The 21,668-nt window shown below is 42.8% G+C and overlaps 1 protein-coding gene across 7 annotated transcripts in view; it reads right to left on the reverse strand.

Moving 5' to 3' along the window:
• The window catches only part of PDE1A (phosphodiesterase 1A), a 733,908-nt gene that overhangs the window by 119,779 nt on the left and 592,461 nt on the right, over positions 1-21,668 (reverse strand). For all 7 annotated transcript variants that reach the window (XM_029605930.1, XM_029605928.1, XM_029605927.1 and 4 more), the window contains 4 exons: positions 18,786-18,887; positions 18,529-18,649; positions 15,879-15,960; positions 11,240-11,360 (listed from right to left, as the gene is read on the reverse strand). In XM_029605930.1, coding sequence (XP_029461790.1) covers positions 11,240-11,360; positions 15,879-15,960; positions 18,529-18,649; positions 18,786-18,887 — 426 coding nt within the window. The remainder of the gene's footprint in view (positions 1-11,239; positions 11,361-15,878; positions 15,961-18,528; positions 18,650-18,785; positions 18,888-21,668) is intronic.

The following is a 21,668-nucleotide window of genomic DNA, read 5'->3' on the forward strand; positions in this document are numbered from 1 at the left end:
ACGCACAAGTGTGAACCCGCCCGCACATGTGCGTGCCAATTATAAAATTGGGCTCACATGTGTGCATGGATATCGTATTTTATAACATACGTGTGGCGATGTGCGCATATTATAAAATCGGCGTGTCCATGTATGGATGCCGGGAACCACGCGCAGATGAGTTTTAAAATCAACCCCTAAATGTTAATGCATATATGACATTTTCTAATCTTTGAATGAATTGTTCTAAGTTTTTGTCATGGTTTTTTTAATTCAATTGCGTTCTATTGTATTGTTTTTTTTTTAAATGGCATTTTTCTTTCATCTCTCTTCTTTATCTTTCTCAGTTCCTTCAATGGTTTGCTGCTTCTTCAATCCTTTTTAAATTAAGTTAATCAGCTATATTCCATTTTTTGGTTAGGTTCTCATTTTTTCCTCACATATCTATCCATTGTGTACATCTGTATTTCCTTCTCTGGTTTACTTACTTATTTTGCTACTTCCTGTCTCAGTATACTCTGCCTCCCAATTTTCTCAGTTGCCTCACCTTTCCTCTCAATCTCCTTCCTCCCCTCAGCTTTGCTTTTATTCTCCTGTCTCTTTCCACCTTTGGTCTCAGCCCCCAACACTCATCTAAATTTCAGACTCTTTTTGCGCTCACTTGCCTCACCCTTTTGTATTTCTGGGAACTTTCAAGGTACTGCAGCTTTGTTTTCCCAGAGTTAAACCGAGCTCTAGGAACTGCAGTGATACTACAATGCTCTCTCTTATAGTAATAGTTCCTAGCTCACAAAATTGCTTTCTCCTTGCAGTTATCAACAGTTAGTTAAAAATTGTGACCTTCTGCCAATATCGCTTTCACTTTCTGCCAGGTTTACTATAGGATCATTCTTCAGGTTTGGCTCTTCTTCACTAAAGGCTTAGAGCCAGACCCTTGACTTAAGATGCACTCAAGCATTCATAGGCTTGCCAATTTTAGAAAATAGTCAAGAGTTTAAAAATTGAATGGGATCAGTTCAAAGATGAAGGCTTTGAAGGAACTCATGGTACAGTAAGATGAACACTATTACAGACTAGAGATGTGAATCGTGTGATCGATCGTCTTAACGATCAATTTCGGCTGGGAGGGGGAGGGAATCGGATCGTCGCAGTTTGGGTTTTTAAAATATCGTGTAAATCGAAAACCGGCACACTAAAACATCCCTAAAACCCACCCCGACCCTTTAAAATAAATCCCCCACCCTCCCAAAATGCCTTAAATTACCTGGGGTCCAGTGGGGGGGGGGGAGGGGAAGGGGGAGGGCGGGAAAACCGGCACACTAAAACAACCCTAAAACCCACCCCGACCCTTTAAAATAAATCCCCCACCCTCCCGAATCCCCCCCAAATGCCTTAAATTACCTGGGGTCCAGAGGAAGGGTCCCGGTGTGATCTTTTACTCTCGGACCTCCGGTGCTTGTAGAAATGGCGCCGGCGCCATTTTCCGTAGGGAAAAACGATTCACGGCAGGAGATCGCTCCCGGACCCCCGCTGGACCCCCAGGGACTTTTGGCCAGCTTGGGGGGGCCTCCTGACCCCAAGACTTGCCAAAAGTCCAGCGGGGGTCCAGAACGACCTCCTGCAGTCGAATCGTGTTGTCTTCGGCCAGCGCCATAAATGGCGCCGGACCCCCGCTGGACTTTTGGCAAGTCTTGTGGGGGTCAGGAGGCCCCCCCAAGCTGGCCAAAAGTCCCTGGGGGTCCAGCGGGGTCCGGGAGTGATCTCCTGCCGTGAATCATTTTTCCGTACGGAAAATGGCGCCGGCGCCATTTCTACAAGCACCGGAGGTCCGAGAGTAAAAGATCACACCGGGACCCTTCCTCTGGACCCCAGGTAATTTAAGGCATTTTGGGGGGGTTCGGGAGGGTGGGGGATTTATTTTAAAGGGTCGGGGTGGGTTTTAGGGTTGTTTTAGTGTGCCGGTTTTCCCGCCCTCCCCCCCACTGGACCCCAGGTAATTTAAGGCATTTGGGGGGGGGGTTCGGGAGGGTGGGGGATTTATTTTAAAGGGTCGGGGTGGGATTTAGGGATGTTTTAGTGTGCCGGTTTTCGATTTACACGATTTTCACGATTTTCACGATATTTAAAAAACCCAAACGGCGACGATCCGATTCCCTCCCCCTCCCAGCCGACATCGATCGTTAAGACGATCGATCACACGATTCACATCTCTACAAACTAACGCCTGTGGGTCATTTCTGGCCCACAGGCTCCTTTCTTTGTGCCACTGGCATGAAGTCCATTAATTTAGATGACTGACCTGCACTATTCTGGGGGCTTGTAGCATTGGAGGAGGCCAAAATGGTGCTGTGGCTTGGCAGTGAGACACGGCTACAAAGAGTCTGCTGGTTTCTGCAGCAGAATGGCATTGATCTAGGAGGGCAGCTGTTGTTTCCAATGTGCCATGTTGATACTAAGGCCTCAATCAGGTGCATGAGCTGGTGTCAGAGTGCATGTTTGGAGCTGTGAGTGGGGCCTTGTGCAATATGGGGCTGATTTTATAACCTGCACATGCGGGGTACATTTGTGCATGCTACCCGGCATGAACAAATGTACACCCAATTTTATAACATGTGTGCGCAGCCGTGCGCATATTATAAAATCTGGAGTCAGCGCGCACAAGGGGATGCACACTTGTGCACCTTGCATGCGCCAAGCCTTAGGGAAGGCCCGATAGCTTTCCCCGTTCCCTCCGAGGATGCTCCGAAATCTGAGCGTCCTCGGAGGGAACTTTCCTTCCGCTCCCCCCCACCTTCCCCTCCCTTCCCTTATCTAACCCATCCCCTAGCCCTACCTAAATCCCCCCCTACCTTTATTTCATAATTTGGAAGAGGCCAAATCGCTGTGCCGGAGGTCTCGGTCCTGCCCCGGACCGCCACCGGACCGGTGCCACGCCTATGGCCCAGCCCCCTTCCCACCCCTTTTTCTAGGCCCCGGGACATACGCGCGTCCCGGGGCTTGCACGCGTCACCGAGCCTATGCAAATTAGGCTCGGCGTGCACAGGAGCAGGTTTTCGGGGTTACTCGCTTAAGTTACGCGTGTAACCCTTTGAAAATCTGCCCCTTTGTGCACATACACTTTGTACTGGAACACAGCCATGAGGAAGGGGAGTTTATACAGGTTCCTTACATTATTCAGCGTCCTCATTTTCAGGGGGAGATTGGAGCATGGGTGTAGATGCAGCACCTGTGAATTAAAATGGCGGTGTAGCTCTACAGGCATAGTAGAATGGGGGAATGGACCTTAGTCCAGTTGCTGGGAGTATGGGTTACCGAGTCCAGCCATGGAGATCAACCAGAGGGATAGAGAGTGAAAAGGTTGGTTCTATCTTTCTTTTTTTGGTTCCTTTTCTTTCTTTTTTCCTTTCTTTCTTCTGTACTAGGCTAGGGGACTGGGGTGTGAGGAGATAGCTGACTGGGGGTTAAGGCAGCTAGAGACTGGTCAGGTGGGTGAGGTATCAATTTATTTATTTAAAATAATTTATTACCCGCACCCTCCAATGTTCAGGGCAGGTTACAATAAAAACAGTCATAATCAGATCAAAATAAAAATATAATATAAATATGTGAAACATAAGAACATATATTAAATCAAAGTAGGAAGAGAGGGCAGAAATAGGGACTTAATGAGGGATAAGAAAGGGCAAAAAGTAAAAGATAATGGCCTGAAATTAGGTTTCACATAGGTAGTTAAATGCTTCCCTGGATAAATTATGTTTTAGGGCTTTTTTGAATTCTTTCTTGTTGGGTTCAAGTCTTAGTGAAGAAGGGCTAGTATTCCATAAAATAGGGCCTGCATAGAGAAAGCGCATTCTCTCGTCATTGTGAGCCTGGTAGCTTTTGGAGATAGGATATGTAGAAGAAGTTAATTTTTAGATTTAAGGTTTCTTGATGGAACATAAAAGTGTAAGATAGCAGAAAGCCATCGACTTTAATTGTTGGGAATAAAATTATGTAGGGTGAATATAGTTTTATATTGGATTCTCCAATGTATAGGCAACCAGTGTAAGCTAAATAAGACTGGAGAAATATGTTCATGCCATTTCTTGTTAGATATTAAATGAGCAGCTATATTTTGTACCAGTTGGAGTGGTCGAATAGACGATTGGGGTAATCCAATATAAAGAGAATTACAATAGTCAATTCCAGTAAGTATTAATGATTGAAGCACCATTCTGAAGGCAGTCGGATTGAGAAGTGGCTTAATGTGTTGGAGGAGACGTAGTTTATAAAACAAGGATTTGACCACAGATTTTATATGAGTTTGTATGTCTAATTTAGCATCAAGAATAATGCCGAGGTTCTGGATTTGTTTTGTTGAGTGCGATTTGATAAGTAGGAGTTAAACCAGGAAAAGACTGTGCCAGTGATAGCAATGCTAGAAAGACGAGACATTAGTATATAATGGCTGATAGTATTGAAAGCAGCAGAAAGATCTACGAAGATGGAAACATAAGAGGTACCAGAATCAAATCCTCAATGAATAATGTCAGTACTGGACAGTAAGAGTGTTTCTGTCCTATGATGAGGTCTAAATCCAAACTGATACTGATCACGTAGAGAATGTTCATCTAAGTAGTGAGTTGTTTTAATACTACTGATTCTATGATTTCAGATAGAAATGGCAGAGACAGGATGAAAATTACTGTAATCAGAATTAACAATGATAGGGTTCTTTTGTATTGGTATAACAGTAGCAGATTTTAAAGAATCAGGAAGTATACAGGTAGACAAGGAGAAGATGACAATTTGAGAAATAGGGAGTGCTAGATCATCTTTAATGAGTTTAAGTAAATTGGTAGGGCAGGGAGTTAGAGGGCTAGAAGATGATCTCATTTTGGAAATGATTTTAAGTATTTCAGTACTGGCTACAGCTTTAAATGTTTCTCAGGTGTGAGCAGGTATAACAGATGGGATAATGGGTAAAGTTGAAGAAAATGAATTAATTATGGTTTGGATTTTAGACTGGAAGAATTTTCCAAATGAATTACGTAGTTCATGTGGTGAACTAGCTTCAGGATATTTGCTTCCATGATTGTGTTGTTTAGTGATGAATTTTACAATGTTGAAGAGAACCTTAGGATTGTTGATGGCCTCTTGAATTCATTTGGAATAGTACCAGTAATTATTTATTGCTGAGTTAACAGCAGTTCAGTATGAAGAAAGTTGCGTATTGAAAAGGTCAAGATGGAACACTCCTGTGTTTTTTTCCATGCATATTCTGATTTTTGAAGTATTCTTTTGTGTAAAGCTAAAGTATGAGTATACCATGGAGCATAAGATGTTTTGTTACAGGAAAACTTTGGAGATGAACAATCTTATTCATGGTACTTAATAAGGTCTAGTTCCAGGTGTTTACCATGTCATTGGTGTTAGTATCAGACATATTGGTGATTAGAGGAAGAAATTCTTCTTTAAAATTTGTTGGATCAACATATTTTCTTTTGTAAAAATGATGAGTTTGTGAGTTGGGGGTTTTATGTGAAGGGGATGTTAGTTTGGTGGATGTTAGTAAATCATAAATAAGAGGGGGGGTTAGAGATAGAGTGAGCATTAGCTAGAAATAAAGTAAGGGTATGGGGGCAAGAGAGGTATTAAACAGTTGCAAAGGAATATTAATTAAAGCACATCATGGTCTAGGGTGCAGGTCTCCACATCATACTTGTCCAGTTATCGTAGAAATAAGAAAGGTGGCAAAGAGGAAAACTGTTCTAGTGATAGGTATATTTGGAAGCATTGTTGGGAGCACATGAAGGAGCAGACAAAGGTACATGCGCAGCCGGTGAGTGCGCCTCTGGCATCCCCAGTCCAGAGAAATAGGGCTGTTGCCCATGATGATGTCACTGGGGGGGGGGAGGGGGTGGAACTACCTTCACTGAGTCTGTAGCTCTTTGTATTGGGATGAGGATGGTGGTGGGGGTGACTGATGTGGGACTGGGGATGGATAGTTAGTTTGCCTCCACTCCCATACCCCAACTACCCTAGCTTTTTGCTTCAAATTATGGGGGGATAACCTCTTCTTCTTACCCTCCATGGTTCTTAACTCATCCCCAGGAACAACACCTTGCCTCAATGGGCTCTAGGTTAAAATGTTTTCCCACCCCTATTATTGGCTAATCAATTAATTGAGGTTTGAGCTTTTGAGGACAAGACTTTGCCACCACATTCTACAAATCCCTATCCTCAGATCCCACTGGAAAACACCAGAAGGAATTACATAACCTCCTGAAGGGATTCCCCACTGATGTGTTAGAACAGATCTACCTGGACAGACTCCAGGCGCCTTGACCAGGTACCTCTGATAAATTGGACTATTGTTCTCAAAGGTCATGCCTCTAAAGATTTAATTCCCTGCAACTTCTGGAGAAAAGCTGCACAGAAAAAATGTAAAAGCTAAGCTTTAAAATGTGCTATAGGACTTTTTAATTGCTAATAGTAAATGTGAGAAGTGGTTATTTTTTTCTTGTGCAGAATATTCCGTGGATCTTTTCCATTTCTAAAGGTATAGGAAATTAAATTGTCAGACAAAAGATTTGTTAACTGAAAACTTTGCAAGCCAATTGACTTGCAGGATTTTTGTACACCTTAAAACTTGCCCCAAAACTTTTAACTTCAAGAATACCAAAAATAATGTGTTGGGATTCACCTCCACCAGGGTGGAAAATTTGGTATTAACACTTGCAGTTATTTCTAACAAACAGGCTGATACAGTACAGTGTGCTCCAGTGGAGCGCACTGTTAACCTGCATTTGGACGCGCGTTTTTGACGTGCTAGCTTTACCCCTTATTCAGTAAGGGGTAATAGCGCGTCAAAAACATGCGTCCAACCCCCCCCCCCCCCCCGGAAACTAATAGCGCCCGCAAAATGCAAATGCATGTTGATGGCCCTATTAGTTATTCCCGCGTGATTCAGTAAGTAAAATGTAAGTAATTTCTGCCGGCACCAGGAAAGTGCACACCCTCTGACTTAATATCATGGCGATATTAAGTTGGAGGTCCCAAAAGTTAAAAATAATTAAAAATAAAAAAATTTAAAATCGGCCCGTGGCTTGAAAACCGGACGCTCAATTTTGCCGGCGTTCGGTTTCCTAACCCGTGGCTATCAGCAGGTTTGAGAACCGACGCCGGCAAAATTGAGCGTCGGCTGTCAAACTCACTGACAGCCGCCGCTCCTATCAAAAAAGAGGCGCTAGGGACACGCTAGTGTCCCTAGCACCTCTTTTTACCGCGGGCCCTAATTTGAATATTTTTTTTTAGAGAATCATGCGCACGGAGAGTGGCCTGTGTGCGCGCCGGGAGAGTGGGCGCTCGCCTGCTCTCCCATGAATTTTACTGTATCAGCCTGATAGTAACATAGTAAATGAAGGCAGATAAAGACCAGAATAGTCCATCCAGTCTGCCCAGGAAGTTTTTTAGGGTAGTAACTACTGCTCCACGTAAGTTACCCCCATGCCTTCTGTTAAGGGTAGTAACTGACACTGACACTGAACTAGCTCAGAGTGAAAATTATTTTCTCGGCAATGTTTGAATTGGGATTTTTATAGCTTTAGACTTTGCATATCATAAAACTCAGTGATTCAGTTTTTCTGAAATTCTGTCATGTGGAATGGCTTAACATTCATGCATCTAGATTTCAGAGTCAAAAGTTCCAATTTCAAATCTAACATTTCTAGGCAAGATCATCAAAAAAGCAATTCAATTACATTTATCTCATTTCCTGCAGATTGCCAATACTTTAGACCCTTTCCAATTTGTCTTTAAGCCTCACTTTAGTACAAAGATGGTACTGATAAGCCTAGTTGATGAACTTTGACTCTGCATGAATCATGATCAAGAAGCCCTGATGGTACTCCTTGGCTTCTCTGCAGCATTTGATACTGTTAACTGTGAAGTCCTAATCACTCACCTGAAGGACTTGGGATCTGCAGGCCTAGTGCTAACCTAGTTCAGATCTTTCCTCCAAAATCACTCCCAGACTATCTCTCTGTGACCAGCATCATTGTACCCTTTTGCTCTCTCCTGCAGCATTCCATAAGGATCTATATTATTATCTACACTATTTAACATATACATGGTACTACTAGAGAAAATCATCAGAGACCACCAGACCACCTGCTACTCATACACTGATTACATACAGCTACTAGAGATGAGCTTCGTTTATCACGAATTAGGCAATTTCAACGAAATTGCCTAATTCGTCGTGGGTCGGGGGCCCCGAACCCCAAAACTGATTTTCCCCGAACTACGAGGAAAATTAGTTTTTCGGGTTTGTATGGGGGGAGGGGCACATTTTATTTTTTTAAATAAAAAACCATCCCAAGCATTAAAATTTATGTAATACAACCCCCTCCCCCACCATCCCGATCCCTCCCCAAGACTTACTAACATTCCTGGTGGTCCAGCGGGGTCCCGCGAGGGATTTATCCCTCCATGCTGTCGGGCTTTCTGGCCTGCCTCGCATCAAAATGGCGCCAATACCCTTTGACCTACTATGTCACAGGGGCTACCGGTGCCATTGGTCAGCCCCTCTCACATGGCCATTGGTGCCATCTTGTGTTCCTACCATGTGAGAGGGGCTGACCAATGGCACCGGTAGCCCCTGTGACATAGTAAGGGCAAATGCTATCGGCGCCATTTTGATTACTGGCAGCCGACGGCCCGAGTGCAGGAGATCGCTCCTGGACCCCCGCTGGACCACCAGGGACTTTTGGCAAGTCTTGGGGGACCCTCCTGTCCCCCACAAGACTTGCCAAATGTCCCTGGTGGTCCAGCGGGGGTCCGGGAGCGATCTCACTGTCGGCTGCCAGTAATCAAAATGGCACCAATAGCTTTTGCCCTTACTATGTCACAGGAGCTACTGGTGCCTTTGGTCAGCCCCTGTCACATGGTAGGAGCACAAGATGGCGCTGGCCATCTAGTGCTCCTACCATGTGACAGGGGCTGACCAATGGCACCGGTAGCCCCTGTGACATAGTAGGTCAAAGGCAATCAGCGTCATTTTGATGTGAGGCAGGCCGGACAGCCCAACAGCACGGAGGGGCAAATCGCTCACGGGACCCCGCTGCACTACCAGGGATGTTAGTAAGTCTTGGGGATGGATCGGGATGGTGGGGGGGGGGGTGTATTTAATGTATTATAGTACATTTTAATGCTTGGGGTGGGTTTTTGAGCTTCGTTTTCCCTCATTGTTTTTTGGGCCCGTTTCATTTTTCCCCGTTTAGTTTTTTGTTCATTTTTCCAAAAAACTAACCGAGGAAAAACGAAGTTTACCCCGAAGCGTCCGACTCAAAAAATGACCCGGTAGAGAAAAATGCAGCTCATCTCTAACAGCTACTAGCCTTAATTGGCCCAAACTGAGATAGACCAATTGCCAATCTAAGTGAATGTCCAGGGAAGATCTCCAACTTGCTAAGCCAAAATAAACTGAAACTACAAAATGGAGGTACCGTGGATATGCATAAAAGAACAAGATAGTTTAACCTCTGAGATGATCCTCGGGAGAGGGACAACTCTGCCTTTCAGCTATAATTCATAGCTTGCTATGTCTATTACATGAAATGCTCACTATTGAAGCTCAGGTTCTAATAGTATCTTAATCAGCTATCTTTCAATTCTGCCTACTATGACATCTTTGTTCTTTCTGTGACATCCCTGCATTTTCCATAGTCATTGAAGTGTGTATGATTTTTTACTAAATTCCCAAAAATACCAGGGTCTACAACTCATTCAAAATGTAGTAGCTTGAATGATAAATAATGCAAGTAAATTTGAAAGGATAACTCCTATCTTAAATCATTGCATTGGCTTTTGATACTCCATCAAGCTAACTTCACAATGACTTAAGGCCCTTGAAGGATATGTACCGTGCTACCTCAGCAGTCACTTTACCCCATATATACCTTCCCGCTCTCTGTGATCATGAGATTCCAAAAACCCATCTAGTTATGCCGACACCCATAGACCTGTGCCTTGCAACTATCAGAAAGAAAATCTTCTGAGGATCAGGTCAAACCCTAAGGTATGCCCTTTCACTGAATATCAGACTAGCACCTAACCTGCTAATCTTTGGAAAACTTACAAATTTGACTCTCTAAGATGGCCTTTGGTCTAGAAACCAAAGCATAATCTGCTGTACAAAAAAGAGCATCTGAAATGTAGAAAATTCATTCCCAGATACTCACTACCTGATAAGTATTATTTTGGCTGTCGTGTTAGTCCACTTGGATGCACAAAAATAAAGGTTAACAAAAAACGACTAACTTAACACACTTCTTGATTAGCTGATTTGTAATTTCTGCTTCCTGATATATGGCAATTCTGCTCCCAGACCAGACATTCTAAACATGGGATCCCTGTGACATGTCTTCCTATACTGCTACCTATTGTGCCTATCAAGATGCACCCTAAAACCCAACACTGGGTAAATGACTCCTGCTCACTTTGAACACTGGGTCCCTGTTTTCTCACTTCCTATGTTATTACCTATGGTGCTTTATGTCAGTTGTTACCCAATTAAATGTTCTAACTGTTTGTACTTTAAAGGTAGCTATTATCTACTGTGCTTTTTTGTATGTACTTGAATATAGACTCTTACTCTTTTTTTTAACATGCTTTGAGCTCGGCTAGATGTAAAAGAGTGCAATAAAGAAATACATAATGATGACTCTTGGTGAAATACCTGATAAGTCAAAAACATTGGTCAAAGAAGTGGCATTATAATCTTAATTTGCTATCAGAATATTATCTATGATTTTTGTGAAAGACACAGTCAAACAAGTTTTTGAATCTGCAACCATGCTGCAAAACCTTTAAATTCTGCAGATAAAGAACTACCGTATGCAGATGTGCATTTAAAGTCCCTAAAATGAGTGTTCTCCAGGACATTCACTATACGTGGTACTGGGACAAGAGACATAGGCTTCATGATAGTATAAATGAAGGCAAGACCTTTATTCTCCTGCACAGATAAACCGAGGAAACAATAAAGAAATTATTTCAGTAATAGTCAAAACAGTACCTGCCAAAAATATTAACACAACAAATTACATTACACTGCATGAAATGAATCAGCAGCAGAAATTGCATGAGTTTACCACTAGGGGGCAATGCTGGATAGCAAAATTTATTGGTCCTTTCTGCATTTCAGAATACTTAAAACTTGACTACAAAGAAACAAAACAGCCCAAGTGAAAACAAGCATTGAAGGGAAATCACAAACCTGGACTTTCCAAAGGCTGTATTTTCTGATTTTGCAGCTTCCTCTATAAGAGGAGTAACTATTTTCTCTATTGAGTCCGTTAGAAGAGAAAATGTGGGCTCTACTATAAAATCAATGAAGCCTGAAAAGCAGAAAATAGTAATTTTTAGTCCAGTTCTCCTATATTTTAATTTACACATTAATTATGACTGGGTTTCCTGGGTTTTTTCCCCTCACCAGGTTTCTTGCTTTTGATAATGACAGTTCATTCAATAAAAGATTTAAGTTTCTGGTTTTAATGTTTTACTTTGTAAACAGTTTAGCTCCTTTTTTAACTAAGCTGTTTCCTCCCTATGTTCCTTCTGTGTCTCGTCATTATGTACATAACATAGAAACATAGAAATGACGGCAGAAAAGGACCAATGGCCCAACAAGCTTCCCATGATAGTATCTGCCACATCATGCAGGTTTCCCCCATGTAGCAGTCAGTTTTGCTTGACTTGCTTTGCTTATAGACTTGGCTGTAGATGCAGTCTTGTGTTTTTTTCTTACTGTCTGTGCATCAGTACCCCAAACTGTAAAAAAGTTATGGCTCATGTTGGTTGTCCCCGAATCTAAATTTCTCTTTTCTTTCAGCCCCCACCCCCCTCCTTCGAAGCAGAGAGCAATATTGTAGTTTCATCAAAAGCATCAAGGCTTATTGGCTAAATGTAGTAAATCCCATGCTTCTATTAATGGTAGTAACTGCTACACTGTGCTGGTTACCCCCATGCTCATCAGTTCCACAGACTGTAAAAGTCAGGGCCCTCGATGGTTGCTATCTACCCTTCATTATGGCAGGCTCATTTGTCGAACCTTGTCAATTACTTGGCTGGTGTTATGGAATGCTTTGCCATTAGCTTTGCATTCTTGCTCTAATCTGGCAGTATTTCATAAACAACTTAAAGCCTGGACAATAGAAATTGTGTTTGCAGGTCAGCTGTATGAGATTGTTGTTTAAATATGCTTTTATGCTATATTTTTATTTTTGATGTTTTAATTATGAATGTTTATTGTAATCTACCCAGCCCAGCTTTCTGTTATGGGCAGAATAAAAATGTTTCCACTATCATTCTTTGGCTGCAAACTGTGCATTGTTCAGTGACTCTGCTGGAAGTGTGTTCTGCACCGGTCCTGCTTGGAGTATATTTCTTTGTAGTCTGAAGAGGAGCACATATTTAAATCATCTTGACCCTTGGTGTTTGTAAATATTTCTTGTGACCTGATATTCTACTCGTTCAGTCAGAATAGTGTACTACAAGGAAATAGATTTGCAACACAAAATGCCAATTAGTGGGTGTGAAGAGTCAGTAAGCGACCTCGTAACAGCTCTCCTTGAATGGGAGAGCAAACTAAATGAAGGGTTCCTGAAAATGAAGCAGGGCTGAAGCACTCAGTCTGGTACCAGCCAGCTCATTCTTTCAAACTGCTGTTGATTAATGTGTGGATGCAAAATGTGTTTTTTTTTCCCCCTAGTGTGTGGGAGTGTTCAGTCAAGTGAATGATGAAAACAGACATATCTTTAGGAGACAGCATCAGCCCAGCTTTGAGCTGGCACTATTGAACAATGTTCCTAACATGCTAAAGTGCTGATTGTGGTAAGCAAAGGCAGAGCTTGAGAAGGAAACACGATCTTCGCATTTCTGATTTAGGGCATAAAACAACAGCTGGTATTGGTTTTAACATTAAAAGCACTACTATCTGGCAGGAGGAAAGCACCGCAGTTCCCTTTTACCCTACAACCTCTTCTATTTTAAGATGGTAACTTTCAAACTGGTGCGCAGGCGATCTTTGGTGCATGTGCATTGGCGTGCACCCAGACATGTGGTAATTTCGTAACTCGCACGTGCATATACGCTCATGTTATAAAATAGCCTGACTGTGCACATACGTGCACCCAGTTTTAAGTGGGTACGTATCTATGTGCATAAATCCTGCTTCTACTGCATAAGTAGGGAAATTTAAAAGGGGCGCGCGTCCACGCGGTTGCCAGTTTCACCAGTTCGTCCACAAGTTTTCCCACTAACTACTAGATCATCCAATTCCCCCTGGTTTGATAGTCTGCACTCCCCCCAGTTACCCCAGACCCTTTAAACCCCTGAGAAATGGCTCTTTCTTTTTATTTTTTTAAATTATACCTCATCCCTAACAGATGTAAACTTGCATGACAGGGGATCTGGGCATGCGCCCAGCTGCTTTACGCACACATCTCTTGGCCATGCCTTGAAACACCCATGGCCCGTCCCATTTTAAAAAATTTTTAGTTGTGCATGTTGCAGGAGATATGTGTGCATCTGGGCGGCTTTTAAAATTCGGTGGGCGCGTTTGCTAGTATCTCCTGATTTTAGTGTGCACCAGGCTTTTAAAATTCACCTCTAAGCTTTCTGAGGACATGAATATTTTATAGCTTTTATTTTTTTTGGGAGGGGGGGTAGAGGCAGGCGGCATTAGATGGGGCATAAACACTTGCACTTTCAGTAAAAGTATCACTTGTACAATGCAGCTGTAAGAACATGTATAATTTCTTGAAACAGAAGGTTTTGACAAAAAAAGGTTCCTTCTGGGGAGGTCAATCATGCCAGTCCAGAGTGCAGACTGTCCAAGAAAAAGACAGCAGGTTTCTTTGGGAAGCTGGGAGGAATCCAGGAATGGCTGTGGTCAATATGTTGGTAGTTCCCAGCAAGACAATTAATTTGTTAGGGACAGCAATGGGAGTCCACAGTTGGCACGCACCCAGATTTGTGCAGTAACAGAACTTAATTAATGACCTGGTTTATCCCTAGTTCATCAATACCATGCATTTCTCATGCAAAAATTAAAGCTACATGAAATGTGGGGATAAAACTGGAAACTCATAACACTAGACAATATCTGATATTTCTACAGTTGTTACTTTGGTTAAATGCATGATGTAGTCTGCTGTTATGTGCTGAAAGAAAGCCAAAAAACCTCACACTAAGACACTCATTCAGGTTTCAGATGTATTTCAGGATGCTTCTGTCAAATGCTTTAAAATGCTCTAGACTGTAACTGAAATGATATTTAATTTAAATAGTGCTAAAATTGGCTAAGTATAGATGAGTGATCCTTGATTCCTATCTTTGATTGAATGTCATTCCTTTGTACTTTCCTTACTTTCTTGCTCTGAGATTCTATACACCGCCACTCTATAAATACACCTTAAAGGGATGCCAAGAGAAAAAGAACATCTTACATTTCAGTCTTAGGTTTTTGCTATTGTTTCATCGCTTTTAATTTAAATATGAAAAAGTGTTAGAGCTTGGGTGCTCCACACTGTAATGGATGATATTTATAGTTTTAGAGTGGAAATAAAGGTCAATAAAGGACAATAAACACAAAAGTATTGGATTAACTTAAAATATTCCTTAACTAGCTTTTGGGATCTCTACACTCCCTTTAACAGGTCAAAACAATGGGGCAGATTTTCAAAGGTACACACGTAAGATATACATGTACCCCCCGAAAACCTGCCCCAAGCTCCCCCTGTGCATGCCAAGCCTATGTTGAATAGGCTCAGTGGCATGTGCAAGCCCCGGGACACGCGTAAGTCCCAGGGCTTTCCTGGGGGGGGGGGGGGGGGGCGTGTCGGGGAGCGTGTCGTGGTGGCGTGTCATCCGGGGGTGGGGCCGTGGGCTTGATTCCGGCCCAGGGGCATGGCCGAGGCTTCCGAAACTGCTCCCAGGATGGGGAATCGCATGCCGGCGGCTGGCCAGTGCGCGCGAGTTATGCCTGCCTCGGGCAGGCGTAACATTTATAATAAAGGTAGGGCTGGGGGGTGGGTTAGGGAGGGGAAGGGAGGCAGAAGGAAAGTTTCCTCTGAGGCCGCTCCGATTTTGGAGCGGCCTCGGAGGGAACGGGCAGCGCGCGCAGGGATCGGCGCATGCAAGGTGCACAAATGTTCACCCCCTTGCGCGCGCCGACCCCGGATTTTAAAAGATACGTGCGGCTACGCACATATCTATTAAAATCTGGCGTACTCTTGTTTGCGCTGGGTGCGCAAACAAAAGTATGTGCTCACATATTTTTTTGAAATGTGCCCCAAAATGCACAGGTTCAAGCAAAAAATGATGCTACCTGAACACCCAAGTACATCAGAAATTATGATTGAAGGCATTATTAAAGGTGGCTGTTCAGTCTCATTTCTGTTTTGGTGAGTTGGCAGTATCTGCCATCTTGGATAAAGTAGTGCAGCTGCCATATCAGTCCACTTCAATTTATCAGCACCACTATGGCAACCACAGTACAGCGTTTGTAGAGTTCAGGAGGATGGGACAATCCTGTTGATTCAATCCTAATATATTTTTGTTACCACAACCCAGTGAGTAAAGAAAGTATAAGAGCTTGCAAAAATAAGCCAATCACTAGAAAAATCTTTTAAAATAAAATGACATTTTATTACATTCTTGTAAAGATGAAATGAAAGTGCTGTGAATGTTCTGAGAAGGAAAGGAACATATTCAAAGTTATACAAATTGATGCAACAAGTGTTGACGTGATGCCTATATGATTTACCAGAATCTAGTAATTTAGAAGCAATGAGACAGTGCAAGAATTACACATTTGACAAGTTGTGTATTAACACTGGAAGAAAAATGATTACCTATTTGGGACTGAGCTACCATAGTAGCCTTCCGATCACAGAGTGGGGAAAAGGGAAGCCCTAATTCAACTTCCTTGTCACCCTATGAAGAAATAAGAAAAACAATAAGCCTATAAGAGTAGAACACATCTCCTTAGTCCTGGTTGCAGTGACAGCAATCACAAAAGCAAAGTACAGTACTATAGTTACGACATTATTCCACTTCAATATGTAGAATTAAGGGGCAAAACATAAATTGTAGGGGATACATTTTTATTTGACTAATGCAATGCATCTATGATTAGTGTTTGAGAGCTATTCCCTTCATCTGGTCAATGAAAAGACAGCACAGTTATACCTAGATTTAAGTAATGCAAATCAGCAAGGCATGAGGTTGCCTGCAAAGTAAAGTAGCTGTTGTAATTGTAATTATTTTACATCCTTTTATTGTATTTAAAATATTTATATTCCACTCCTCTTACAAGGTACATGCAGCAGAGTGCAGAGGCAAAATGCTAACTAAAAATATAATTAAAATAGCACACATCAAAATAACACAAAAATGACATCGCAAAATTAAAACATATAAAATTAGAAAGACAAAAAAAACATAAATGAAAAGCAAACAGAATCATCATTAATTAACGAGTAAATCTTATTCACTACCAAACGCTTGGGCAAAGACAAAGGTCTTACTATTTTTTGGAAAAACATTGTAAATTTCTTCAATTAGCAACCAGATACGTACAAACAACTCAAGGCCAAAGTTGAACCAGGTGGACTTCAACCTGCTTCGAGGTCAACTGGTATTACAGATTTACCCCTAATCTGCTGGTAAAATGCAAAAACTGCTTCAGATCTTCAGAAAAATCTGAAGCATATTTTGTCAGGCCAATCTTCTAACTCCTAGGGAAACTTTCAAACTGTGTGCAGAAGTATAAAGTCTGAGTGTACTTTTTACTTTCCTTCGAATGCAGGGGTGGGGGCGGTCAGGAAAAACTACGCACATAGACTCGCACTTGCTATTTCTAGAGAAATTATGCGGGTACGCACTAATCCATTCCTAACCACCTCTCAGGAATGCCTCCTCTCTCTGAGCAGAAAAGTACACAGGTACTGGCACAATGTGCATATTTAAACAAGCAGAGATGATAGGAAAATTTCACAGATCTCATTAATGCGTATAAAACCCTTTTCAGGGGAAATGCCTTTGAAAATTTCTCTCGCTGGCAGAAACTACTGGAATGACAGAATGTGGAAGGGTTTCTTATCTTAAAGGAGCACCTTCTTTCAGAAATGCTTTAACAGGTCATGAGGTTTTTAATTTCATTTTTTTTTATTTATTAGTTTGTGCTGTCATCAAGTTGCTAGTCATGCAGTCATACCTCCAAAAATGGATTTGTTTAGACTTTTCCACTTCAGGGACCATCAGGTCCCCACACCATCCCTAACTCTCTGTGTTATGGGGCAATTTTATGCAGGAGCCATTTGGGGGGGGGGGGGGGGGGAGAAAGCGTCACTAATGGTGTAAGATTTCTTCTAACCTAAATACCCCTTCCGCTGGCAGAAGTTTAGCAAACAAAGCCATGAGGTCATAGTGAAAAGCTCGCTAAAAATGTCAATTTATTTTAAAAGCTCAACAAACTGGGTCTTCTCTGTTTCTTGCTTGCCTATAATAAAGGGAATCCCAGTGGTAATTTTGTGCTGGATTATGTTGGGTTATGGAACCAAAGCCTTTTTGGCTGCCTTCCAGACACTGGAAAATATGGAGCACATGGGTGTCTGGTGACAGAAAGAGCCGGTTGCTGTGATCAGTGCTGCTGCTGCTCAGGATCTTTCAGCAGTTGCACATCAAGCCCGGAAGAGAAAACTGGGTAGACTGCTGCTTCATGATCCTAAGCAGCCACTGTCTGGAGTAAGAGGATTAAACCTGGTGAGGGTCAGCATGAGTCAGAGCCTGGTGAGGTGGGAGAACAAGTGTTGGGAAAGAGACTGGGCCTGGGAAGAAACGGGCTGATGGTGACAGACTTTGGGGAACGGAGAAAGAGAGAAGGCCGACATGTGTGCAGTCCTTCCCTTCTCCCCAGTCCCTTGCCACTTCATTTTCCCCCTTTCCCTGTTATACTGCTACCCCATTATTTCTCTGCCCTTACTCCCACCCCAGCTATCAACCAGCTGGTACTGTTTATTGGTTTATTTGGGGTTTTTTGGTTTTTAAGGAAAATCACCACTGAGGAAGCCTGTGTATGAGGGAGACCCACTTCAATTTAAAGAAGCCAATAAGAAGACGTTCTGTCACACTTGGGAGACGTTCCTTGAATTAAATCCACCAACAGTAAGGCTTCATGTGCTTCTGCGTTTTGAGGACACCAGGGCACATTTATACTATTTCCTTCACCTTGCATTCATCTGCACAGGTGACTCTTACAGTGCATTTTAAATCGTCGCATTACAGCACGTACAAATACATTTGAACTGTGAGAAATCAGCTTGCAAATGAGGAATCAAAATATCGGACAGGCATTCAAGGAATAACTATTTTGGAATCTATGAATCAACAGTGAACTGTGATCTGTTGAATCTGTTGAATGTATATATAGTTACAGTTAAAATAAAGAAGAGAAGCCGTTCCAGTGGCTATCTGTTTAGCTTAAGTCTTTGAAAACAGCACCTGTCGAAAAAATTCTTCCATCAGTGCCATGGTCCAGCGGTGATGCAGGTCCCAGGTTTTTGCCGGGTGGCTGATGTCTGCCGCATGCAGGATCAGAGACATGGCTTTTGCTTTGTCTATCCTGTCAAAGCAAGGACAAGTGTTGATTCTCCCCAGAACAAAGGGCAAAACATTAATAATGGCCTTCCTGAGAAGGGCCTCATTGAAAAGCTCTGTTTGCATTTCTTTAGGAATGGGCGGCACGGAGAACAACTCACCCTTCTGGCTGCTGCAAGGTGTTTCGCATAGTTTTGATTTGCTGGAAGTGACCTGACATGTCAGTGGATAAGACCATCTCAATGACCAGCGTGCGGAGGTCCCTGCAAGCAAATAACAATTACCACATACAAGAACTCTTATTGTAAAATGCCACATTCGACTCTGAATATACATATTTTTTAAAGAAGCACTTGAAATGTCTTTACAAACTGAATCCACTTGGCCCGGATAGGCTTCTGTAGCCGTATGCGCTTCACAATCCAACCCTGCAATTATTGTCTCAGAGCATGAGTCATGCTAGTTCACGGTTCCGCTTTCCTGGCTCTTAAACTGTAATTAAGAGCAATTTTAGCACTTGGTGCAGCTCTAACATTTTTGTCCTTATTACTGTCAAGTCTGAAATGTTATTGTGATCACTACTTCAAAATTCTGGTTCACTTCTCTCCCCTTCTTGCTTGGCTACCACCAGTGTATCAGAAGCTCTTGCTGGCTGTGATAAGAACAGCACAACCGCAGCACTAGTTACATGAAATCACCAGTGAAACACTGATTCCATTGCTAGAAAGCAAGTTCTGAAAAAAAGAATAAAAAGAATACATGCTTGTATACATATGCCAGATGTCTAAAATATAAGATGGAGAATTAAGACATAAAATGCTTCTCAGAGATCTGGCAGAGAAAGGGTAACCATTGGGAAACAGTGATTCCAAGGTAAATATATCAAAATGCCAGACAGAAGTGGTTGGGGTAGTGGCATTGATCTATATGTTAATGATTCCACAGAGTCAGAAAACAAGTTCTACGGAAAACCAAGAATCTCTATAAAAGTTTCATGCTTGACCCCTCCAGCAGTGGGGGTTTACTATCCTTCCATCCAACAAGGTTGGTGAAAAATATTGTGAAATGCTAATAGAGATTAGATGGTCTACTAAGCAATAAGCATGAAAATACAATAATAATGGTAGATTTCAATTTCCCCCCAACATTGATCGAGTGAATGTCTCATCCGGACATGTCAGAAAGATTACATTTCTAGACACCATAAATTACTGCTTCATTGAGAAACTCATCCTAGAAAAAATGGTGTAGTTGTGAATTTGCGTGCGTGCAGTCTATTTTTGATCTATTTCTCACTGGAAAATGCAGGATCTGATGCAAATGCGAATGGAGATGGAATCGCTTGGCAATAGTGATCGTAAAGCAAGCAAACATAAGCATTGGAAGGAGAATAATAAAAAAAACTATTGCAATAACATATAACTTTTGACAAGGAGACTATGATAATATGAAGATACTAATCAGAAGTGTAACCCCCCCACTCCAGGTTATTGGGCTGGTTCAGGAAAGGGGATTACTATAGGGAAAAATAGCTATATTATCAGACCTATATCACTATGCACGCTGCAATTTGTTTTGGGGATTGGGGGAAACAAAATACAGTTTCAGTCTGTTCCAAGATTTGGTAATTGCTGTACAAATTGCATAATCTTTCACCACTAAATGGGAGTACTTGATGACTGCACAGATCCAGGATTATCTCTGGAGGTTCTCTGAACCTTTCCCTCCTCCCACAAATGAAAATCAAATAAACTCCAAGAATATAATTCAACACAATTTTACTGAATGAACCTGATGAACTTTGAACTAGCAGAAATATATTTTACATATACATAGGCAAATGAATACTAAACCAAAAAGGTTAAGGGTTCGATTTATAAACTCAAAATTCTTTGTACTATACTTTTGCGGCCCCAACCGCCTCCCCCACAATCGGGGTCAGGGCCACTTACCTCCGCTCCTGACCGCGGAGAGAAGCGCTGAGGTCCCGGCTCGGTGGGCTGCATGGCCGCGGCGTCTCCACGTGGAGAATGCCGTCCAGGCCGGCAGAAGCTCTGCCCCTCATCTCTGCCTCGCGCACGCGAGGGCATTCCTTTTAAAGATCCACCACCCGGAAGTATTGGACAGCCCCCTGGCTGACGTCAGACGCCAGCTCTGTATATAACCGGCGTGCAAACCTGGAGAGAGTGCCTTGCAACGAGGTTCCCTGTGATCTAGTTGCCGTCCTGTTCCTGCTTGTTGCTGGTTCCAGGTTCCTGGTTCTCCTGTGCCTGTTCCAGTTCCTGCTTCAGCTGACCTGTTGTCTCCCTGGTTCCTGATCTTGGCTTGCCTCTGACGCTTCCTGCCAGCCTCGACCCCGGACCTGCCTCTGACACTTCCTGCTTGCTGCCAGCCTCGACCCCGGACCTGCTGCTGACGCTTCCTTCTGCTGCCTGCTTCAACCTTGGACTTGCCTCTTCCATCGGCTGTCTCCAGCTCGTAAGTCCCAAGGGCCCAGATCCCTACAGGCTCCTCCTGGGGGGATCCCGGGTCCTGGGTGAAGCCTTCCTAGACCCGCTGCCGCGTGGCCCTCTTCAGTCACTGCGGCCCGGATCCCTACGGGCTCCTCCTGGGGGGATCCAGGGTCTCCAGGGTGAAGCCGTCCCCAGGCCACACTAGACTCCGCCTCCCGGTCTGCCCTAAGGAATCCTCCTTCGCCAGGCTGGCCCAAGGGTCCACCATCTCACCACCATAACATATACAACCAAAAATGTATTAAAGTCCCCGAAGTAGGATAGTTGCAGTTCAAATAAAAAAAATAATAAAAGAGCTCTAGTTGGTGCATTTTTCCTTGTTTTAGATGCTCAAAGTTTTAGTTTAAATTATATGATTTAAAAGTTGATATATTTATACTTTAGGAGAGCTAACATCCAGGCTTCTGTGGGGAAACCCACAACTCACTGTTTTCCAGGCTTGGAAGCAATGAACTCTGGAAACTTGATTCCTAAAGTCTACTCAGGTCAAGGCTGCTCAACCTTGGCTTCCTTTAAGGGAACAAGCCCTCC

Source organism: Rhinatrema bivittatum, chromosome 6 (assembly GCF_901001135.1).
Source record: "Rhinatrema bivittatum chromosome 6, aRhiBiv1.1, whole genome shotgun sequence".
NCBI lineage: Eukaryota > Metazoa > Chordata > Amphibia > Gymnophiona > Rhinatrematidae > Rhinatrema > Rhinatrema bivittatum.